At 43.4% G+C, this 21228-nt stretch overlaps 1 protein-coding gene across 1 annotated transcript in view; it reads left to right on the top strand.

Annotated features, from left to right (window-relative positions):
* Positions 1–21228, top strand: part of Kdr (kinase insert domain receptor) — a 45246-nt gene that overhangs the window by 1342 nt on the left and 22676 nt on the right. Inside the window, exons 2-15 of the mRNA XM_021162949.2 lie at positions 2915–3008; positions 4925–5127; positions 8523–8653; positions 8894–9062; positions 9571–9710; positions 10723–10900; positions 12255–12369; positions 12456–12619; positions 14298–14454; positions 15322–15433; positions 16324–16432; positions 17674–18015; positions 20077–20223; positions 20899–21030. Of these exons, the coding sequence (XP_021018608.1) occupies positions 2915–3008; positions 4925–5127; positions 8523–8653; positions 8894–9062; positions 9571–9710; positions 10723–10900; positions 12255–12369; positions 12456–12619; positions 14298–14454; positions 15322–15433; positions 16324–16432; positions 17674–18015; positions 20077–20223; positions 20899–21030 (2193 nt within the window). The remainder of the gene's footprint in view (positions 1–2914; positions 3009–4924; positions 5128–8522; positions 8654–8893; positions 9063–9570; positions 9711–10722; positions 10901–12254; positions 12370–12455; positions 12620–14297; positions 14455–15321; positions 15434–16323; positions 16433–17673; positions 18016–20076; positions 20224–20898; positions 21031–21228) is intronic.

The following is a 21228-nucleotide window of genomic DNA, read 5'->3' as shown; positions in this document are numbered from 1 at the left end:
TTCCCTTCCCTTCCCTTCCCTTCCCTTCCCTTCCCCTCCCTTCCCTTTCCCTCTTCCTCTTCCTCCTCTATTTCTCTGTCATTTCCTTTTTGAAGCCACAGTTTGCAGATTTCCAATATCCACCCATTGGAGAATGGAGAATCAGGAAAAAAGAAGTCAATTCTGCAGAAACATTCCTTGCACCCTAAGAGAATCGAATGGCTTAAAAGCATTGGCACTGACACATAAGGCACCAAGATTGCCTGTCTACAGCTATTGAGTTTTCCTCATAATGACTTGGTTCATCAGGCTAGCTCCATCACGAGTGCCCTCTTGTTCCTGAGAAGGCTGCACTCTCCCCTTTTCTGGGAAGAGAAAGACAGCCTGGAACATGTGCTTGCCCTGGGTTCCATAGAGAAGCAAGCTGCTTTAAAGCCCAGAGAATTCCTAGTGTAGCAGCTTAACAGTATCCCGTTCTCTGAATAAGATGGAGGTTGCCCTTTTGGAGTGTGTGACTTGCTTAATTGGATTGGGCTATAATTGGTGCCATCGAAGTCTAGAGACAGAGCCGCTGTTGTTTTTCCTTCTGGTCTTTGAGCGGGAAGGATAACAGTGCACAAATTAATTAATGTTGGTTATCGGATTTGAACATAAAAGGGCTTTTATTGTATAGTAGCATATGTACCTCTTGCAGTCAGAATGAGCTTTCTAAAGCACAGAACCCAAACTTGCCGATGAAAATGAATGAGGTTTAATAAAGGCGGTGGGTTAGCATTAGTCACTGATGTAAATCTCCAGTTATTGATAACCTCATTGACTGGATTTGATTGCAGACATATCCCTAGGATACTGTGGTGCTGTGTTTGATGTCTTAGGAATGGGGCATTCTTTAAAGATGAGCATAGCCAACATGCCTGCACTCTAAGAGAATCTATGGCTGTATGTTATTACAGAGACAGTTGAGAAGCTCTTCGTGGCTCTTGCATGTAGATCAGCGGTAGAGCGCTGAGGCTCTGCACTCGCTTCCTGGCACTGAAGAATAAAGGTCATTTACTGTGGTGGTGCCGTGGGCGCAGTTGATGATTAGTTACCACTACATTTCCCTCACACATCTGCCTGACTAGTGAGTCCATCAGATGAGCGTATCCAGTGATCGTTTGCAGGTTAATGTTTCTCACTCATGGTTAGAATCTACTTATCAAACAAATTGTTTTTCCATTTCCTGCTTCTTCTCAAACAAAGTAAGATTCCATTATTGAAAGGCTTGTTTAAGAACATTTTAACTGCTTGCCTATGTTAGGGACAGTGACTTATTTCATATTGACAAATATTATGCCGACTAATTGAATATGACTACCCAGTTCTATAGCTGTCTCAGGGCAGACCAAGAGCATCTGTGATCCAGTCACTTTAAATGCCATTTAAAATGCATAATTTGTTGGTCTAGGAATAAACACACTGTAAAGTTTAAAATCATGGCCCAAACACAAGTCCTTAACAATGCCAACTAGCTTCTGAGATTCATTAATGTCATTTAATTACCAATGTTTTAAAAATATGTCATTAATTACTAAATCTATAGTTGTATCAGCAACATATGTACATCCTATTAGGTTGGGTGTATTCAGGGTGGCATGGCTGTAGACTATTGCACATCTGTGTAGGTAGCCAGTGGACAGCTGTCTCTGGCTGTTCTCAGAGGGCCACAGTGTCACGGCATTGGCTATTTGCCTTGGCTCTTTGCTAATACTTTATTGACATGGCTTCATCTTCGTTCACGTTCACTTATTTGCCCAACAACATCAATGCCAGCTGAGGTCTTAGGAGTCATCTGTTCTTAGTCAGTGTGAATTAGAAAGCCTGGATGCCTGCCTGCTATTAATTAGTTATTCTTCTCTTCTGAGACAGAGTCTCACTGTGTGGCTCAGGCTAGCCTTGAACTTGCGGTCCATTCGTCTCACTCATCAGAATGCTGGGCTTACAGGTGTGTGCACCACACTAGGTAGCTCACGTTTTAAGCTAAGAGCTAGAAGATCTTGGTGTCCTTTAACATAGTGGGCAACGTCTGTTTTTTCATGCTTTTAAAGCAGCCGGTTGCATGTTATGGGTTAGTTGACTGAAAACTAGTTATCTTGCTGTGTAATGACCTGCAGTGGTATGTATCTCTCAAGATGCTTTTTTGCATTTCAATCAGTTAGGTAACAAGTGTCTTATGTCTCCAGCTTTGTATTGGTATGAGCTCAGAGCTTTGATTAATGAGTTGGGACCCCCTATCTATTGCTCATTAGACTTACACTATTTTTAGTTTTGCTCTGAGTTTATGAATATGCATGTATGCATGAACTTGGGAGATATTTCTCTTCCCCAATTCCTTTTCCTCCACTTAAATGTGCTGTCTTTAGAAGCCACTGCCTCAGCTTCTGTAGCTCAGATACCAAAGGAAGTCTGGTACACAGCATGATAAAAGACAATGGGACGGGGTCACAGTGGCTCCTGTCCCTTTCAGGGGTATGGAGACGAGCTGTAGAGAGATGTCTCCAGGGAGTTTTCATTAATCAGCAATTTAGTCAGATCTGTGCATCCTATGCTTTACAAGAAATGTCAGTGGGCCCTTTCCCAAGGGCCTGAAATCATCAGATGGAGGTTCACCAGGTTTCAATGTCCCGTATCCTTTTGTAAGACCTTGAAGTTGGCAACGGAGGAAAACAGGAACTCCACCCTGGTGCCGTGAATTGCAGAGCTGTTGTGTAGGTTTGTGACCATCTGCCCATTCTTCCTGTTATGACAGAGCTTGTGAACTTTAACTGGGACTGGGACAAAGTCAATCCCACCTTTATACAATGAATTGCTGAAGAGGCCTTTTAAAACTTGGAGTGTGCATTGTTTATGGAAGGGCTTTCCTATTGGATCCAACTCTTTTCTAATTTGTTTCTAGGTTTGCCTGGCGATTCCCTCCATCCCCCCAAGCTCAGCACACAAAAAGACATACTGACAATTTTGGCAAATACAACCCTTCAGATTACTTGCAGGTAAGGAATCCTTTTTTGAGCCAGCTTTCCTGTGTGAAAGGACTCATTGTTTACTGAGGTCACAACAATTTCCACTATTGCAGAAGTATAATAGTATTGTTACAATTGTTTATAAATCATGAGACTTCTAAGAACCTATTTAATAATGAAACAATGGAAAAAGTCTTTTCAAACCTCTGTACTCTTTTGCTGAGCCACATGCACAAACATTTTACACAAATGTAACATACACAGGAATATGCATGCATGCATGAGAAGATGTGCCTAAAACTAGCATGTAATTGACATTCACAACTATTGATAAGTTAGTAAAGCAAAGGAGATATCCTTATGAATAGAGCTAAAATTCTATCCATGTTCAAGTCACCCAGAATGGCTTCTGGACATTTTTTTTTTAGCTGTTTTCTACAAATGAAATTCTGCCTGTATTAGTAATTTAATATCTACCCAATAATATTCCTGACCATATGTCCTGTTCAGACCATGACCTTCATAGTCTGGCTTGATGTTCTAGGCCTCTTTCCCTCTTGCCAGCAAGACGTCACAGTGTTGATGCTGGATAAAGTGAGAAACAGAACTTTTGGCAAGAAGAGGACCTTGAGTTTTGCTTTTCCACTGAGAGACAAGAAAGGAACTTAGAGGAGGTGTAGCTGGGAGTATGGTCATTCATGAAAGACCCGTCTGCAGGGCAGTGTGTTTTGCTGGGGACAGTAATGAGCCTAGGCCATAGTGCCATCTGAGGAGAGTGCTTGGTGGCAAAAAGAGCCCTAGCAGCTTGTGGCAGTTGCCTCATATTTGAAGAATATCAAGAGACCCACAGAACAACTCAGGGCTAGTGTAGATCATTGCATGTGGAGAGAACCCAGGCCTCATATCTAAGGTCTACAAAAGTCACCAATGCCCAGTCTTTGGGGGAAAGCAAACCCAGAAAGCTACAGCAGGAGCTGTTTATCTTCATTAAGTCATGGCATTTCCAGAGAGTTTCCTCCCCCTATTCTCAGACACAAAGCCCACTTAAGATCTCCCTCTGGGGAACGCTGGGAACATTTCTTAAGTTCTGAAAAAAACCCTGGAGTGCTCGGGCACAGACGATCCTGTCACTTCATGTGAGTGCTAAGCTCTTTGGATGATGGCTCAGTGGGTCACATTGTTTTATTTGTATTGACTGCCTTCCGGAGACTGGAAGCTATAGAAGTCTGTTTGGTGTGGCCCTCATAAGGCACTGTGTGCTTCTTCTCTCTGTGTCCTAAATTCTTACTCTCCCTTGCTTATACCCACATAGGGACTTCAGCTTTGTTGCTGTTCTTCAATGCTTCAGATGTGCCCTGGGTCCTGTCTGTCCTTCACACTTACTGGTGCTACCTGGAATGCTATTCCTCCCGATGTGCATAGGGCCAGCTCGGTCCAATTCCTTTGCCTCTTTTATATTTTCCTTCACAGTATCAAATCACCACCGTTTATGCAACAACTTGTACTTTTAAATTGTCTGTCTCCCTCGATTAGAGTTAGGTTCCAGAAAGGCACTGAGTTTTTTGCTTCCTGGTGTACACTGGGCAACTACTCTACCACTGAGCATGATATCCTTGGTCCCTTCAAAGTTGTCCTCTGTCCTTAATAATGCTTAGCAATCATATATTGCTTAAAATATTTATTGAATGACTGCATGAATGAATGAATGAATGAGCTAACAGAAAACTCATAACCACGTGGGTGATTTCTGAAACAGAGTGTGAGATCTTTGGTGGCATGTCCTTGTAGACTGTCTGCCACCAGCATCTATCATCTTGAAGGTGACTATTGATTAGTTTATATGCATGTGAAAAACCAAACCTTCATTCTCTTACGCATAGCCTCTCTGAAACATAGCCCCGTGGCATGGAGTGTACCATTGATATCTTCCTGGAATACTTTTTCAGGGGACAGCGGGACCTGGACTGGCTTTGGCCCAATGCTCAGCGTGATTCTGAGGAAAGGGTATTGGTGACTGAATGCGGCGGTGGTGACAGTATCTTCTGCAAGACACTCACCATTCCCAGAGTGGTTGGAAATGATACTGGAGCCTACAAGTGCTCGTATCGGGATGCCGACATAGCCTCCACTGTTTATGTCTATGTTCGAGGTAAGTGGTGGGCCAGAATGTACTTCCCCCGTCTGCTTCCAATGTCGTAAATGCGATAGAGTCAAGAAGAGTTGAGTCCAGTAAGAGGCTTGTTGGAAAAGATGCTTGCCCCTAGAAATCTCGGAGCTTCTCTGCCAGGCTTCCTTAGGGAAGGACTCACCAGAAGTCTGGGTTTTGGTTGGAGCTGCTCGTCTCTTCTCTGGCTAGGACAGCCCTGCTTCATTTTCTACCTTGCTCTGTGATTCCTTGGGACCCGACACGAGCTATGGAGACGCCTAAAATGTCTTCTGCTCTTTGAGACTCTGGGATCTTTGAAAATGCGGAGGCTTGGAGGTGAATAATAGAGAGGTTTCTGTGGTGAGATAGGTTATCTGGAGCAGGGAGGAGGTTTTTACAGGAATGCATAGGGAAATCGCCAAGGACTCTAGAGGCTGTTTTTTTTTTTTTTTTCTTTTTTCTTTCTCCCTCCCCCATAAGATCTTTCCTTTTCACATTACCACTTTATTAAAATAAATTCACATACCCATGTGCAAAGCACAACACTGTCTTGTCTTTGCGTGTGTGAACTGAGAGGGCTTGGGACCAACTCCAGGGAGATATGAACAGTCTTCATGGACATAGCAAATTTCTTACTTTGAGGTGATGGCTAGCTGCTTGGGTTTCCTTCATAGACTTTCCCTTTCAGGGCTAAAGATCTAGAACTGATTTACAGGACACCTTTAGTTTTATGTCAAAGGAACTTAGCTTTTGTCTTACATAAAAAAGTTCGTTTTGTGATGCAATCAAGGTTTGTAACTTAGCATCCATATAATAAAAACTACAACGTAACATGTACTCCATGTTTACGGGATGAATAGGAGCTCTTTTACATTCTAAAAATTGCACACCACCTTTTCTTGTGAAAAAAAAAAAAAAAACCAAACCTCTCTTCACTGCCTGTAACAGCATCTGCTTCTCAGGAATGTAAAGGTTTCTTTGTCACTCTTTTTTTAAATTTCTTTCTTTCTTTTTTTTTTTTGTGTGAAAGAGAGTTTTGCATGTATGTATGTGTAGTTTGTGCATGCTATCCGTGAAGGTCAGAAGTGGGGATTGGATCCCCTGGACCTGCAGTTACAGAGCCACCACGTGAGTGCTAGGCACTGAACCCAGATCCTCTGCAGGAGCAGCCAGTGCTCCCATTTGCTAGGCCATCTCTCCAGCCCTGAGTTGCATTATATTTGACACAGGCATACAATGTTATATTTCTTTCAGAGAAGGATGGATCTATAAAAGTATTTCATTTATTCATCTGTATGTACCCTTACGTCTCCGGGAATTTGAGACAGGTGAAAATGACTTTAAGGTTTTTTTATTTCCTGAAAGCCACTCACCAGGCAGGAAGGATCTTTACCGGGGCACCAACCACCCTTGCATATCTACACTTCCATTCAGTAGGGTCAGTGTATGGAAGACCAGAGGCCATATCCAAATATCCCACGATGCTCTTGAGCTGCTCAGTGATTGTCTATTCTTTTTGCTCCGGGTAAGCCAAGTATACCACAGAGTTCTGTGCCTCCCCTCCTCACTCTGCAGAGCTGAGGGAGGCAAGGCTCAGACCTTGGAGAATGCCTGGCTCCTTTTGATCTCACAGTCTTGGGAGACGTGGCTCTCTCAGAAGACTGCAAGGATTTCCTGCTCTCAGCCTGTCTGGAAATGCTTCAAGATGAGCTTCTCCTCCAGTATCTCGATACTTCCTTCTCCCCGAGTCAGGAAACCTGGAGACATGAGAAAAGTCATTTCGTGGCTTACAATAAATGTTTTATTTTGGGAGGCTGCGTGGTTGTTTGGTATTCTTTTGTTTACTTCCCCTTTAGGGTTACTGAAATAGCTTACGGCATAGCTTTAGTCTTAAGTCAAGAGGTGAATTTAGCTTCTCAAGGCTTGCTTTGAATGAAGCAAGTCATGAACTATTCCATTACCATGTCCATGGAGGAGAGGCAGGAGTAACAAGCGCTGGTTTCTAGCACCGTCTGCTTGTATCCTTGGTGCCTCTGGATATACCATAAAATTCTGCTCCTGCCTCAGCTTAGGTTTCAGAGTTGAGCTATTCAAGAGTTTGCTCATGAAATTTAACAACAGGAAAGAAAGCATTGAATGTAGTATTCCCAGTGGATAGGTCTTTAGCATCCCCTCTTACTTCCTCAGTCCTCTGACCCATCTAGTGGTGGATGGAGCCAGGAAGCTGGCCTTGGCTGTGCAGGATAATGGTGATGGCATGTGGGGAGTGAAGCTAGCCGCATCTCTCTGCTTTCCAGCTGGGAAGGAAATCAGGCTTTTGCTGTTGAAAGGAGTTAGTTACTCTTCTTCCCCTTGGTTTCATTAACTCTTTCTTCACCTCTGAAAAGGCTTGATCAGAGGGGTGGGGGTTAGGAGGTGAGGTGTTATCTCTGCGATTTCAAGTAGCAGCGGCTCCAGACCATATGTTCTGTCTCTAGGGGATGAAGTTACTCCCAGACATGTATTAAAACTGTGTGAATGGCGTCTGAAAGATATCAAAACCTCTCTGGCTTTCATCTCAATCTTTGGAATTGTGTTTTTCCTAATACTTATTGTCATAGATGTGAATAAGTGCTAAATCTTGAACTAAATGTAGTGGCTATGAAATATTGCTTTATAAAGACTCTTATCTACAGTCCTCACAGACTTAAGATTATTATAAAGACCATTCTTCTGAATTACTGAATCATCTGAAATCAAAACAATCAAATCATTGTTATTTTCTCTTAGTTTAAAGATCCTTTTTTTTTTTTTTTTTTTTTTTTTTTTTTTTTTTTTTTTTTGTCATTTACATTACTTTCCTAATGGAAAACCATGAACTTTTATCATCATAAAACTCAGAGTTTAAGTGTATGGTCTTAAATGAAATATTTTATTTTATGTAAAAATAATCTATTAGGCCAGGCGGTGGTGGCACACGCCTTTAATCCCAGCACTTGGGAGGCAGAGGCCAGCCTGGTCTACAGAGTGAGATCCAGGACAGCCAGGGCTATACAGAGAAACCCTGTCTCGGAAAAAAAAAATCTATTAAAGCATGGACTATTAAAATAGATTCTACCTGGTAATATTCCATGTGGAAGAAGCTAAGTTACTTTGTTGGTGTCTTCCTTCACTTTCTCTCTGTCTGTCTGTCTGTGTCTCTCTGTCTGTCTGTTTCTGTGTCTGTGTGTATGTGTTTCTCTGGCCTCCTTGATCACATCTTTAGAGCCAGATAGCTATGTGCAGCCTAGCCTGTGGATGTCCACATTCATGCAAGTTGTCAATGACAGCCATTCTGTCATTCAGTTAGAGTTCATGGACCCAAAGACTACTTAACTTTCCTGCTAATAATTCACTAGGAGAATTCCCTCTTCTTCTAGATTACAGGTCACCATTCATCGCCTCTGTCAGTGACCAGCATGGCATCGTGTACATCACCGAGAACAAGAACAAAACTGTGGTGATCCCGTGCCGAGGGTCGATTTCAAACCTCAACGTGTCCCTTTGCGCTGTGAGTTACCTCGTTTTCAGTCACTGCATCCATTTCCATAGCTGTAAGCCTTTTTTGGAGATGAGCTTCCCACTTTCAATACCATGCCAACAGTGAATTGCAAAGATCCCATAGGGAGGGTCAACAGCACATTAAAAGTCAAACCAACTTAGGTTCTTGAAAGTAATATGGTCCTTCATTGGCCATTGAATTTGGACAGTGCTGGGTTAAATATTTGTTGTCTCTCTGTTTGCTAATCAGAGGTATCCAGAAAAGAGATTTGTTCCGGATGGAAACAGAATTTCCTGGGACAGCGAGATAGGCTTTACTCTCCCCAGTTCCATGATCAGCTATGCCGGCATGGTCTTCTGTGAGGCAAAGATCAATGACGAAACCTATCAGTCTATCATGTACATAGTTGTGGTTGTAGGTAAGTGGATGTCTCCTTTCCATATTATTAATATCATACAATAAAGAGTGGCTTTCTACGTGAGTATCCTGGCGAGCAAGGTGTAGGGTAAAAGGCAAGAGATATGGAAAAGGATTCTAGCGCAGATTACGGTTAGCTTTTTCCTAATACTCTTCTTCACCAGCAAACCATTGTAACCGGGGCTTCTCCTCTCTTGTCAAGACCAAGGATGAAAACAGTTCCAGTAGAGGAGCTCATTTTGTGAAAATTCAATATTGAGAGCACAGCTTGGCACCAGGCCTTTTCATTGTATCTAGACTTTATTATTCCCTGGGTTACTACAGCATTTTTGAAATGCTGAAGATAGAGATTTGTAAATCACTATAAACCGCCTTCCGAAAGCCATCAAGAAGCAGTGTGGTCCCCGAGGAAAATGATGTCACACGCTCTGCGCCACTTAAAAGATGTGGGCCGAGTCCTAGATTTCTTTTCCATCTTACCTTCTGTTTTTATCATTTGCTTGCTCCAGGATATAGGATTTATGATGTGATTCTGAGCCCCCCTCATGAAATTGAGCTATCTGCCGGAGAAAAACTTGTCTTAAATTGTACAGCAAGAACGGAGCTCAATGTGGGGCTTGACTTCAGCTGGCACTCGCCACCTTCAAAGGTAACGCTGACAACTCAAAGCCTGAGTACTTGGATGATAAGTCCTAAGGAAGGTTTCATAAGAGATATAGGGTCCTCTCTGGTCAGATAAACTATTAAGACTTTAAAACACACACACAACACACACAACTTATATACACTTATACATACACACACACTCATACATACAAACATACACACTCATACATACAAATACACATAACACTGGGTGATGGTGGTGCACTTGGGAGGCAGAGGCAGGCAGATTTCTGAGTTCAAGGCCAGCCTGGTCTACAAAATGAGTTCCAGGACAGCCAGGACTACACAGAGAAACCCTGTCTCCAAACAAACAAACAAACAAACAAAAAATACACATACACACACTCAGACATACAAACACACACACACACTCAGACATACAAACACATGCACTCATACATACAAATACATGTACACACACTCATACATGCACACACACACCTGACACATACACAAACATACAAACACACACACTCACACAAACAACTCACATACAGACACACACACACACACACTCTAGTGCATCCACACTTTCATATAGGACAATGACAGACTGCATAGCACCCATGAAAAGGTGTTATGCTGGGAGACCCAGCCCACACTGCTGCAGTTGTCCTGTGCATGTCGGTCCTGACCAGGGTCTTAATCTTTTGACATTACTCTACTTCTATGTTCTCTAAAGCCCTTGATCTATTTTTCCCTTTAAGAGGTGACCTAGGTCACATTTCTCTTTAACCAGTTGTATTTGATTCCACACTCTACACACACCTCATTCTCATTAGGTGAAGAAGGCCTCAGCATCCTTCCTCAACTTCACCTTTTTCAACTTTCACTCATTTCGCCTGAATCCCAGTATGCATGTGGTGTTTATAGTCTCTATTATTAATAGTTGTGTTCACCAGGGGACAGGGTTTGGTTCCGTGGGTCTTTAGGAGCTATTGGACAGTGCTCTGCTGGGACGTGAACATTTACTAGACTCTGTTTTTGCTTCTCAGCCTCATCATAAGAAGATTGTAAACCGGGATGTGAAACCCTTTCCTGGGACTGTGGCGAAGATGTTTTTGAGCACCTTGACAATAGAAAGTGTGACCAAGAGTGACCAAGGGGAATACACCTGTGTAGCATCCAGTGGACGGATGATCAAGAGAAATAGAACATTTGTCCGAGTTCACAGTAAGCGACCATCTTCTTGATAATACACTGTGCCTGGGGGAGAGAGATGTCTTACAGCAATGTAGGTTAGTACCTTGTTCATTTACAAGGTACTTTTGAGTTCTTGTTAATGAGGGCACAAGACCTAGCGATCAACAGCATACCTTTAGAGTCAGGGACTTGGATTCAAAATCTCAACTTTAAAATGGTAAGTGCTCACTAGGTCCTATTTGTTATGGCCGTTTCTGAGATTATCATTATTATTGTAAGTGGAGTGTTAGCAAATATGAGGGCATGTTTTTAAAGACTTTAGTTTACCATAAGGAAGGCTAAGGGGCTTAGTTAAATAAGCATGAACTTCCCAAATTGGGGAAACCCAGATTCAGTGCTTTCTGTGTAGCTTTAGATGAATCACCCAATTTTTCAGTTATACCCTATCATTCATGTAAATGTCTCAGTTAAGATAATTTGTGCATACTAGAGCTCTAACTTGTGCCTCTATAGGATTACCTTGTAATTCACGTGTTTGCGATGTAAAAGTCTTGCACACGCTAGGCAAGTGGTCTATCATCAAGCTACTGTAAGGAAGTGAAGGGAGAAGAGGGGAGTACAGTTAGGAGGTTGATAGTTCGAATCCAGGTGAGAGATGGTGGAAGACTTGGACAAGGATATGTGTGTGTGTGTGTCTGTGTTGGTGGGGGTGAATAAGAAGAAAAAGGATCTTGGGTATATTATGAGGTGTAACCAGAAGTACTTACTGGTTGATTCATTGTCAGTGAAAAAGTAGAGATGATTTGAGCTTTAACACAAGCAACTGAACAGTGGCATCACTAAATGAAGGGGACTGGATGGGCTATGGAGAACAGCATTGAGTGTGTTCCTTTGGTGATGCCCATTAAACATCCAGGTGGAGATGTTGGATATATGTAAACCTGGTACCCAGAGAAGTCAGGCTGGGGCTGAAAGTTTGTATTTGGAACTGATGCTTTAAATCCCCTCTTCTGAGACTAGACAGAAGAGGGGATTTGTAAAGAGAGAAGGTCTGAGGAGTGTTGGGACAATCAACATGCAGAGTTGGGTAGAGGGTGTCATGGGCGCCGAGGGTAAGGTATGGGCACTGGTCTGGGAGTGGGGGTCAGTGGTGGTAGTGAAGGCTGTGTGGAGGATAGAATGCTCAAGGCTCATGAGAGAGCACTAGTGAGTTGACAATGCTGACAAACCCTAGAATGTGTGTGTGTGTGAGCTGAAATGTGACTGTTGTGGATAGTGTGGGGACTCTCAGGATGGCGGTACATACATGATTAAAAATCCAAACCAAAGGGACATTTACAGTAACTTGGCATTTATGAGAACCACTGCTTTCATTTTCTTCTAGCAAAACCTTTTATTGCTTTTGGTAGCGGGATGAAATCTTTGGTGGAAGTCACAGTGGGCAGCCAAGTCCGAATCCCTGTGAAGTATCTCAGTTATCCAGCTCCTGATATCAAATGGTAACTACTGGAAATAAAAGCAAAGCATTGATACGCATGAGGTCAAATCCTTCTATTGCACTACCTCCTGTGATTGTCTCCCTTAGGTACAGAAATGGAAGGCCCATTGAGTCCAACTACACAATGATTGTTGGCGATGAACTCACCATCATGGAAGTGACTGAAAGAGATGCAGGAAACTACACGGTCATCCTCACCAACCCCATTTCAATGGAGAAACAGAGCCACATGGTCTCTCTGGTTGTGAATGGTGAGTCCATTCAGTGTCTCCTCTGTCAAAAGTTTGCTAAAGAAGAGAAAGAGTGCATCTTCACTCATCTCCCATCATTCTATTGTCTCCTGTTATGTCATCTGCATCATTAACGGGGCCAGTGCATTAAGAAAATGAGAAATGACCCAGGGAGGTGGATTTGAAATGAGATGTGGTCTGCCATCCTGTGGGCCATGCTTCCTTGATAACTCATGTGAAGGTTCTGTTGGTGGTCACCTGCAAGGTGAGAGGAGATGGTACCCCCTAACCAAATGCCTCTGGGCTCACTCAAAGCTTTGTGAGCTCCTGTTGCTCCTGTCTACAAAGCTATATAGAATGAAGACTTAGGAGACCCTCCTCGTGTTTTGTGTGATGTTTTAGTCTGAAGATTTAGATGCTTTGATGCAGATGCGTGGCAGAACTCCACACAGGAGACCTGTGGAGTCCAGGATCACTGAATAACTTGCTGTCCACAGTCAGAGGTCAGGAAAGACTGTAAGCTTTTGATTTAAGAGTGTTTTAAACTTTACTTTCCCAGACTGAATGTTATAATTAAGTATTTGAGTTCAGGTAAGTGTAGCAGGTACCGGACTGACTTAAAGTGTCTTTCTTACAGGACTTCCTTAGAATCTTCATAGGCTAATGGCTATTGTCTTCTCTGATGGGAGAGACAAGAGTATCCAGGATTTAACTAGATTATTTGACTACAGCACTTTTCTCCCCCCGTAAATAGATTAATATTTTGCTCCAAACGCAGAGGCATGCTGCGGGTGTAACTCTTTGTCCTTCTTACTGGCACCACACATTAAAACGTCAAGCAGTTGTCTCAGTCCAGGAACGTACTGCCCACGCGTCTCGATCCTCCTCTGTGTGTTTTTCTGAGCATGGTTTCATTTCTTTTTTCCTCTAGGGAGTATTTTTTAAAGATAACAGGCTCTGGGAAGACTGCTTAGAAGCAGCATGGATAAAGGGGATTGCAAGAGAGGGGAGGATGGCAGAAGCTGATTAAATACAGGGAAAAGAAGAAAATAATCGGGCAGCAAAGACAGAGAGGCAGACAGGGGGCAACCCCATCGCTCCACTTCACCAAGTCACCACTTTCAGTACACCCTAGCATTTCCCTTGCTGTGCGCGGTACATACAGAAGCCAAGCTTCTGCTCCAAAGCCCGTGTCTACCTTTGTCCAGGATCTTGCTATATATGAACTGCTATATATGATGCCCTTGGGCAAATCTTTTAATATTTTCCCATTTCCTCTCATGTGTAAAGTGAAAGCCATAGCCATGATAACGAGAACTGAAAGTCAGCGGGGAGCACCTCAGCAAGACTGGGCATACAATAAATGTCTTTGCTGCATCATTCCAACTGCTTTCTCTCTGTACCCTCTCACCCCCTTCTTGCTGGACTGTAGGGCATGGAGAACAACATCTCTCATATAAGAATGAGAGAGTGTGGCATGGGAATGTATAGCTGGCCTGAAGTCACTTGGCTTATCAGGGTTTTAGGGTTATGAGAGCCTAAGAGTTCAGGTCTTCTGTCTCCAAGTCTAGATGTCCTACAGAAAAGCAAGCAGAAGCAAAATCATATGAGTATATAAGGCAGATCTGGTTGCTGAAATCCCCTTTATTCCTCAAAGCAATCGGGCAGTTCACAGGTTGTCTTTTCTATCTATCTCCAGTCCCACCCCAGATCGGTGAGAAAGCCTTGATCTCTCCTATGGATTCCTACCAATATGGGACCATGCAGACATTGACATGCACAGTCTACGCCAACCCTCCACTGCACCACATCCAATGGTACTGGCAGCTAGAAGAAGCCTGCTCCTACAGGCCCGGGTGAGTGGGGCTGTGGACTCTGTTTCGCTTGCCATCATGCGTCCCTTCTTGCCAAGCCATGCCAGGGTTCCATCGAAACCTGGAAGGCTGTCTCCAAGGAGGTCACCCTTTCAATGGTACTTGGACTCATTCCCCATACCCCACTATGCTCTTTCTCCTTAGTTAGCCCTGGTGGGCTCCTTTCCAAAGGGATACTACTTGCTGCATTTGCTAGATGCCAATCATCGGATCATCTTCTGTCTGTGGACTGCAGAGGACCACACTGCTCCTCCTTATCTGTGGGAATGTCCATCTCTCAGAGGAAGTGCTGGTGGATGCGAGGCAGTGATAAACCTAGCCCAGGCCTCAAGAGTCTCAGGCCCAGGCTTATCAAGGTCTACCACAAGTGCAGACATCCTTAGGGAAAACAACAGCCACCACCTTCAACCTACCACCCTAAGCATTCCACTTCCTGTTGTTGTTTTTGAAATAGCAAACCCAAGTTTCTTCCTCCACTGCTGGCCATTTCCTAAACAAAAGCCCGCAGTCAGTCCCAGAGAGGTGACTTTTAAGAAGCCCCAATGGCTTCCAAGTTTCCTTACCTTCCTTTGAACTAAGTGAGCTTGAATTGTCTTGTCGATCCAATTTATGAATGGAGACTTGTTCCCAGAATAGCTGCTTCCCTCCTGTATCCTCAGGACCTTAGCACTGTTGTGTGTAGGCATCTATTTTTAATTGGCGCCAAGTTCTGCGAAGTGTTCGCGTGTGTCGAGAGTTATCACTAGGAACGTGATAACCAGAGGCTGACCCTTTCCGGTACTCCTGAATGAGAGAGAAGTCAAATCTTGACATGCTGTGCTTTCTTGCTGTGCTTTCTCCCTCTTCCAGCCAAACAAGCCCGTATGCTTGTAAAGAATGGAGACACGTGGAGGATTTCCAGGGGGGAAACAAGATCGAAGTCACCAAAAACCAATATGCCCTGATTGAAGGAAAAAACAAAGTGAGCTTAAACTTTTTGATTTTGATTCTCTCTCTAATCCTTACCTCTGAATAGAAGGCGGTACAATAACATGCAAAGGTATATCAAAGGTATATTGGAGGTTAATAACCAGTATGTGTGATGTCATCTATAACATCCAAGTTACAGAGTCCACCTAGGTAGATCAAGAAAGTGTGAGTTACACACACACACACACACCTCCAATCTTAAAGAGGAACAAACTTATGCCATTTGCAGAAAGATGAGATCATCAAATGAAGCAAAGTAAGTTTGACAAAGTAAGTTTGACACATATGATTTTCTTACATACGAGTCAAGATAAAATAAAACACAACAGAAGTAGAGAAGACTATTTGGGAAGAGGAGAGAGATCATTTGGACTGTGGGGTGGGGAAGACAAAATCACTGGGAGTGGATATAATCTATTATATACATGTATAAAAATGTCCTAACAAAGCCTGCTATTTTGCACAATTAATATCTACTTATGTAAAAGGAGAAGGGAAAACCCCACGGTACCCATAGCTTACTAGCAGTTCATGGAAGAGAAACGAAGCACATAATACCATTTAGTGTATTCACTTGTTGAAAAGTAATTCTGACTCTATGCACATGATAAAGGAAAAGTGTCAGTTATGTTTATTCATTAAAGTGAATCCTCGAGGATTTCCAAAGCACTTTTGCAACCCCTGTCTAACTGCCTGGTTAGAGCTGTTTACCTTTGCCGATGGGCAGGGTGGTACCATGAATGGCAAAGGCAGTTCTTAGCAGCTGTGGGTGCTGATGAATAGTCAGTCTGTGTGTGTGTGTGTGTGTGTGTGTGTGTGTGTTTGCGTGCGCACACATATTCAGCCTGCATTGTTCATGGCTTGGGTCTTGTACGTTCACAGACTGTAAGTACGCTGGTCATCCAAGCTGCCAACGTGTCAGCGTTGTACAAATGTGAAGCCGTCAACAAAGCGGGACGAGGAGAGAGGGTCATCTCCTTCCATGTGATCAGTGAGTAGAGACCTCTTTAGAGGGTGGGGCGGGGCACCCTCAGAAAGTGGGTGCTAATAAGTTGTGAGGACCTCGGTTGTCTTTGGAATTTGTGCAAGTGGCGTGGTGTGTAGCTAGGACTTGACGGTAAGACGTTAAAGCTGCTCATGCAGGCCCTGGGCTCGTGTGAGAGTTCATGTGCTATCCTATCACTGGTCAGAGAAGGTTTCCACTTGTGCTTTAAGCCGCAAGTCCCATGTTGGGTGTTGTCTTAGTCAGGGTTTCTATTCCTTCACAAACATCATGACCAAGAAGCAAGTTGGGGAGGAAAGGGTTTATTCAGCATACACTTCCATACTGCTGTTCATCACCAAAGGAAGTCAAGACTAGAACTCAAGCAGGGCAGGAAGCAAGAGCTGATGCAGAGAGGCCATGGAGGGATGTTTTTTTACTGGCTTGCTTCCCCTGGCTTGCTCAGCCTGCCCTCTTATAGAACCCAAGAACTGCCAGCTCAGGGATGGTATCACCCACAAGGGGCCCTCCCTCTTTGATCACTCATTGAGAAAATGCCCCACAGCTGGATCTCATGGAGGCACTTCCCCAGCTGAAGCTCCTTTCTCTGTGATAACTCCAGCCTGTGTCAAGTTGACACCCCAAACCAGCCAATACAGGCGTGGCTTGTCTTGCTTGCCAGTCAGTGTGATTCATGACTTGCTGGGGTTCGTGAAGTTATCCGTGGGCTTGTGATAGAACAGTACCCGGGCCTGGGCTTCTAGAGTATGGAAATGATGTTAAGTCACTGGCCTCTGCTTTTCTACACTCCAGAGTTTGTCACTGCAGCCTAGTTTTATGGGTAAATTTGAGCTGATTGTACTGGCTCAGATATTTTAGTCTGAGCTAATTACTTATAATAAATGTAGTTTTCATATCATGTATTAATAAGAAGGCATCATTAAAGATTCCATGTGGTGATTAAATGCCCTGCTTTAATCTTTTTGTTTTGTTTTGTTGGGCTTTTTTTTTTTTCATCTTGGAAACCATATCCAGAACTCAAAGTCAAATGCAGGGAATACTTGGGGAAAATTAATTTCACATTCCCAAATAATACATTTTGCAAAATGAATTGTCTAATCTGGCTCTGTCTTTGTAGTAATGACTTGGGACTGCAAGAGCTGTTTCTTAGTTCATCATAGCAGCAAGAAGACAATTGTGTCATACACCAACTTAAGTCACTATCCACTAACTATGGCTTTACATTTCAGGGGGTCCTGAAATTACTGTGCAACCTGCTGCCCAGCCAACTGAGCAGGAGAGTGTGTCTCTGTTGTGCACTGCAGACAGAAATACGTTTGAGAACCTCACGTGGTACAAGCTTGGCTCACAGGCAACATCCGTCCACATGGGCGAATCACTCACACCAGTTTGCAAGAACTTGGATGCTCTTTGGAAACTGAATGGCACCATGTTTTCTAACAGCACAAATGACATCTTGATTGTGGCATTCCAGAATGCCTCTCTGCAGGACCAAGGCGACTATGTCTGCTCTGCTCAAGATAAGAAGACCAAGAAAAGACATTGCCTGGTCAAACAGCTCATCATCCTAGGTATGGAGGCATCCCTGGGTGACAGAATTGCAATGCCTTAAATGTAGTGTGTTTGAGTGTTGTGTGCATAGTACAGGCCTCTGGGAGCTTTTTTAGTAGGCTGGCACACTCCTGGAAGCAGAGCAAAGCTAACAGTGGTGAGGTAATACATTAAAATTAGAAGACAGCTTGACTCTTTCTAGTGTTTAAGATGATGTCACTACTAGTATGTGCAAGGGATTAGCTTAAATCCAGAGAACTTCCTGTGGCATCCTTGGACATTCAAATGATTAAAGTTAGCACATGTGTGTAATACTATTAGCAAAGAGAGGGTCAGAAGCTCAAAGTGATGACCCAGAAGGAGAGGATGGGACTATAGGCAAATACCGGGTGATCGTACCATTGTGGGGTCTCCAACTCCTGGGGATAAAAATTGATCTTTGCTTGCTTACTGCCGTAATTTTAGTCATAGAACACACTGGCACATACAAGGTGGTCAGTGGGATACCTGCTTCATGAAAAGTGTGATGAAGGTCTAAATTTAAGATCTAGAAGATTCCACGGAAGGGGTGCCACACTCATTGCCTGTACTTCTCTGGTAGCCTATGTGGTCTGCAGTAGGTGAAGTTCAGTGAGTTAAGTTTGGGATTAGAAAAAAAAAACACTTTCACATTTCCTGTGGGGATGCTAGCCTGTCTTGTCTAACCTTGTACTTTGCACAAAACCTGGGCAATCTCTGCTCTGAGGATATCTGGTGAGTTTAGGTGAGTTTATATCTCTGTGCTTTTTTCCTGCCATTTTCTCCTTTCTTTGTTGTGCTCTCTGAAGTTCTTGTGATGTGCATCTTCTCTGGTTTATAGTGTGAGAAAGGTGAACTGCCCAGGCTAACTAATCTACATCAACATTTTACATGAATATCATTTTTGAGTGCTTTGGCTTATCTGAAGGGGTGTTTGAAAATAGATGCTAACATATGATTGTTATTAAAAAACTTGGGGACAGAAGGACAGATGTTTCTGAGTGAAGTTGTTCCCAAGACCCTAGAGATTACACCACACATAGGACCCGTTATATCAGGGAAACAGTAGCTGATCCAGATGAGGGAGAGTTTAGAAAGTGCTGAGAAGGGAGCTCTGGGCTTAGCCATGACCAGGAAGTTTCCCATCACAGTCAGTGGGTATGCGTCTATAAGGATGCCTCTGTTGTTTCCAAAACTCTGTTCTTGGAAGTAGGCCAGAGCCAAGTGCACTTGTTTAAACTCTGATATATATAGTACATGGTGGAAATGACCACGTTCTGCTAAGTGTGGAAGGGGATTCTCTCAACACGATTCTTTCTGATGTTCATCAATGTTTCTACTGCAGTTGGGTGATTTTCAGGAGCATGGGAAAGCTCATGCTTTGCTGTCCATGTAGACAAATGGCCTTGGCTTTTCGTAGGATATTATTGTTTGGTTTGTGTTTTAGTGGAAACCATGCAGGACTTTTAGGCCCATCAGATTCTATTATTATCTCAACCATTTACTTAGTTATAGGGGCTTGGGTAAGGTGCTTAACCTGGACTGCAATCACATCACATAAAAATAAGGCTAATGGCGTGGCTCTCATTATATGTGACTGACAGTAAATATTAGAAATGATATAGTTATCCAAAGTTATGTAAGTCACTCCTTACATAATTGTCCTGAAGTTTTGCCTTTCCTAAGGGAAAACGTGAATTTTACTCTTAGAGGGTACAACTTTCCAGAGAAGAAGTTACTCTTAGGGAAAGCCTTGTGGAATTGGAGGAAAATAAATCCTCTAACCTGAATAAAACAATCCCCAAAGATTCCCAAGTATTGTGTGATTTGCATGTGGGGTGGCTAATGTGAATATTTAAAAGCTTCTGTGTCTGTCTGAAGTGTCCTTTCTTATTTTGTTTGACTTCACTCATCCAACAAGGTTGCTGTTTGCCAAGTTCGGTGTAGTTTGAGCTTGCTTTATTAATGGGCTCCTGCTTATGAGGTTTAGAACCGTTTAATAGTCACAGGACATGAAAGCTGTTTGAACCGTGGGCTCTACAATTTTCCTTTTATGTGCACAGAGCGCATGGCACCCATGATCACTGGAAATCTGGAGAATCAGACGACAACCATTGGCGAGACCATCGAAGTGACTTGCCCAGCATCTGGAAATCCTACCCCACACATTACATGGTTCAAAGACAATGAGACCCTGGTAGAAGATTCAGGTGAGTGGAACTTGTCTATTTCTCTTGTCTATTTCTCTTGTCTATTTTTCTGATGGATGCTAGGTATGACTTCTATCACTTATTGGCTTGTTTCAAGGTAGACAGAAGGCAAAAAAAATGACTCAGTGAAATGCTTGCCACACTAGCACAAGCACCACAGCATTCTCATCTCTAGAAGCCAGGTAGAAAGCTAGACTCAGCATCCTTCTGGAATCTCAGTATTAAGGGGCAGGGTGGGGGGATGGGAAGGCAAATGCCTCCTTGGAGTTCATTTGCCAGTCTAGCTGAGTCATCAAGCTCCAGATTCAGAGAGAGAGAGAGAGAGAGAGAGAGAGAGAGAGAGAGAGAGAGAGGAGAGAGAGAGGAGAGAAAGGAGAAAGCAATAAAGCAGCCACCTCACATTGACCTCTGGCCTCTATACACTTGCATGCCCTCCCGTGGAACACACAAATGTGGGTACAGGGTCTGGCTCATTTCAGAGTCACAAGCAGCTTGTTTGGAGTCCAGTTGAGTTTGCATGTAGATCCCATGGGAGAGCAGTCAGTAGTCAACGCTGTGCACCTCTTTAGAGTTAGGTAATGGTCTGAGATAAAGGGCAGCAACTAGTCTTTATTTTTAATGCCATGGACAAAGCATCCCATCAGAAATAAAGCAAGAATTTCCTTCTTCCTTTAGGCATTGTACTGAGAGATGGGAACCGGAACCTGACTATCCGCAGGGTGAGGAAGGAGGATGGAGGCCTCTACACCTGCCAGGCCTGCAATGTCCTTGGCTGTGCAAGAGCGGAGACACTCTTCATAATAGAAGGTCGGTGTGATGTCATAGTCTCATCAGATGGTCTCTGGCAATTAGATCGCTTTGGACATAGCTGCACATACTTTGAGTAGGATGCCTTGTGGGTGACTCATGGTGACACTCGTGGTTGTTAAGCCTCGTCTCTGAGATGTTCATTTAAGTGTCACACAAGTGTACATAGCCTGAAGGCAGTTTTACACAATATTTTTC

This window comes from Mus caroli, chromosome 5, assembly GCF_900094665.2.
Source record: "Mus caroli chromosome 5, CAROLI_EIJ_v1.1, whole genome shotgun sequence".
Classification (NCBI taxonomy): domain Eukaryota; kingdom Metazoa; phylum Chordata; class Mammalia; order Rodentia; family Muridae; genus Mus; species Mus caroli.
This window is presented reverse-complemented; position numbering and strand designations above follow the sequence as displayed.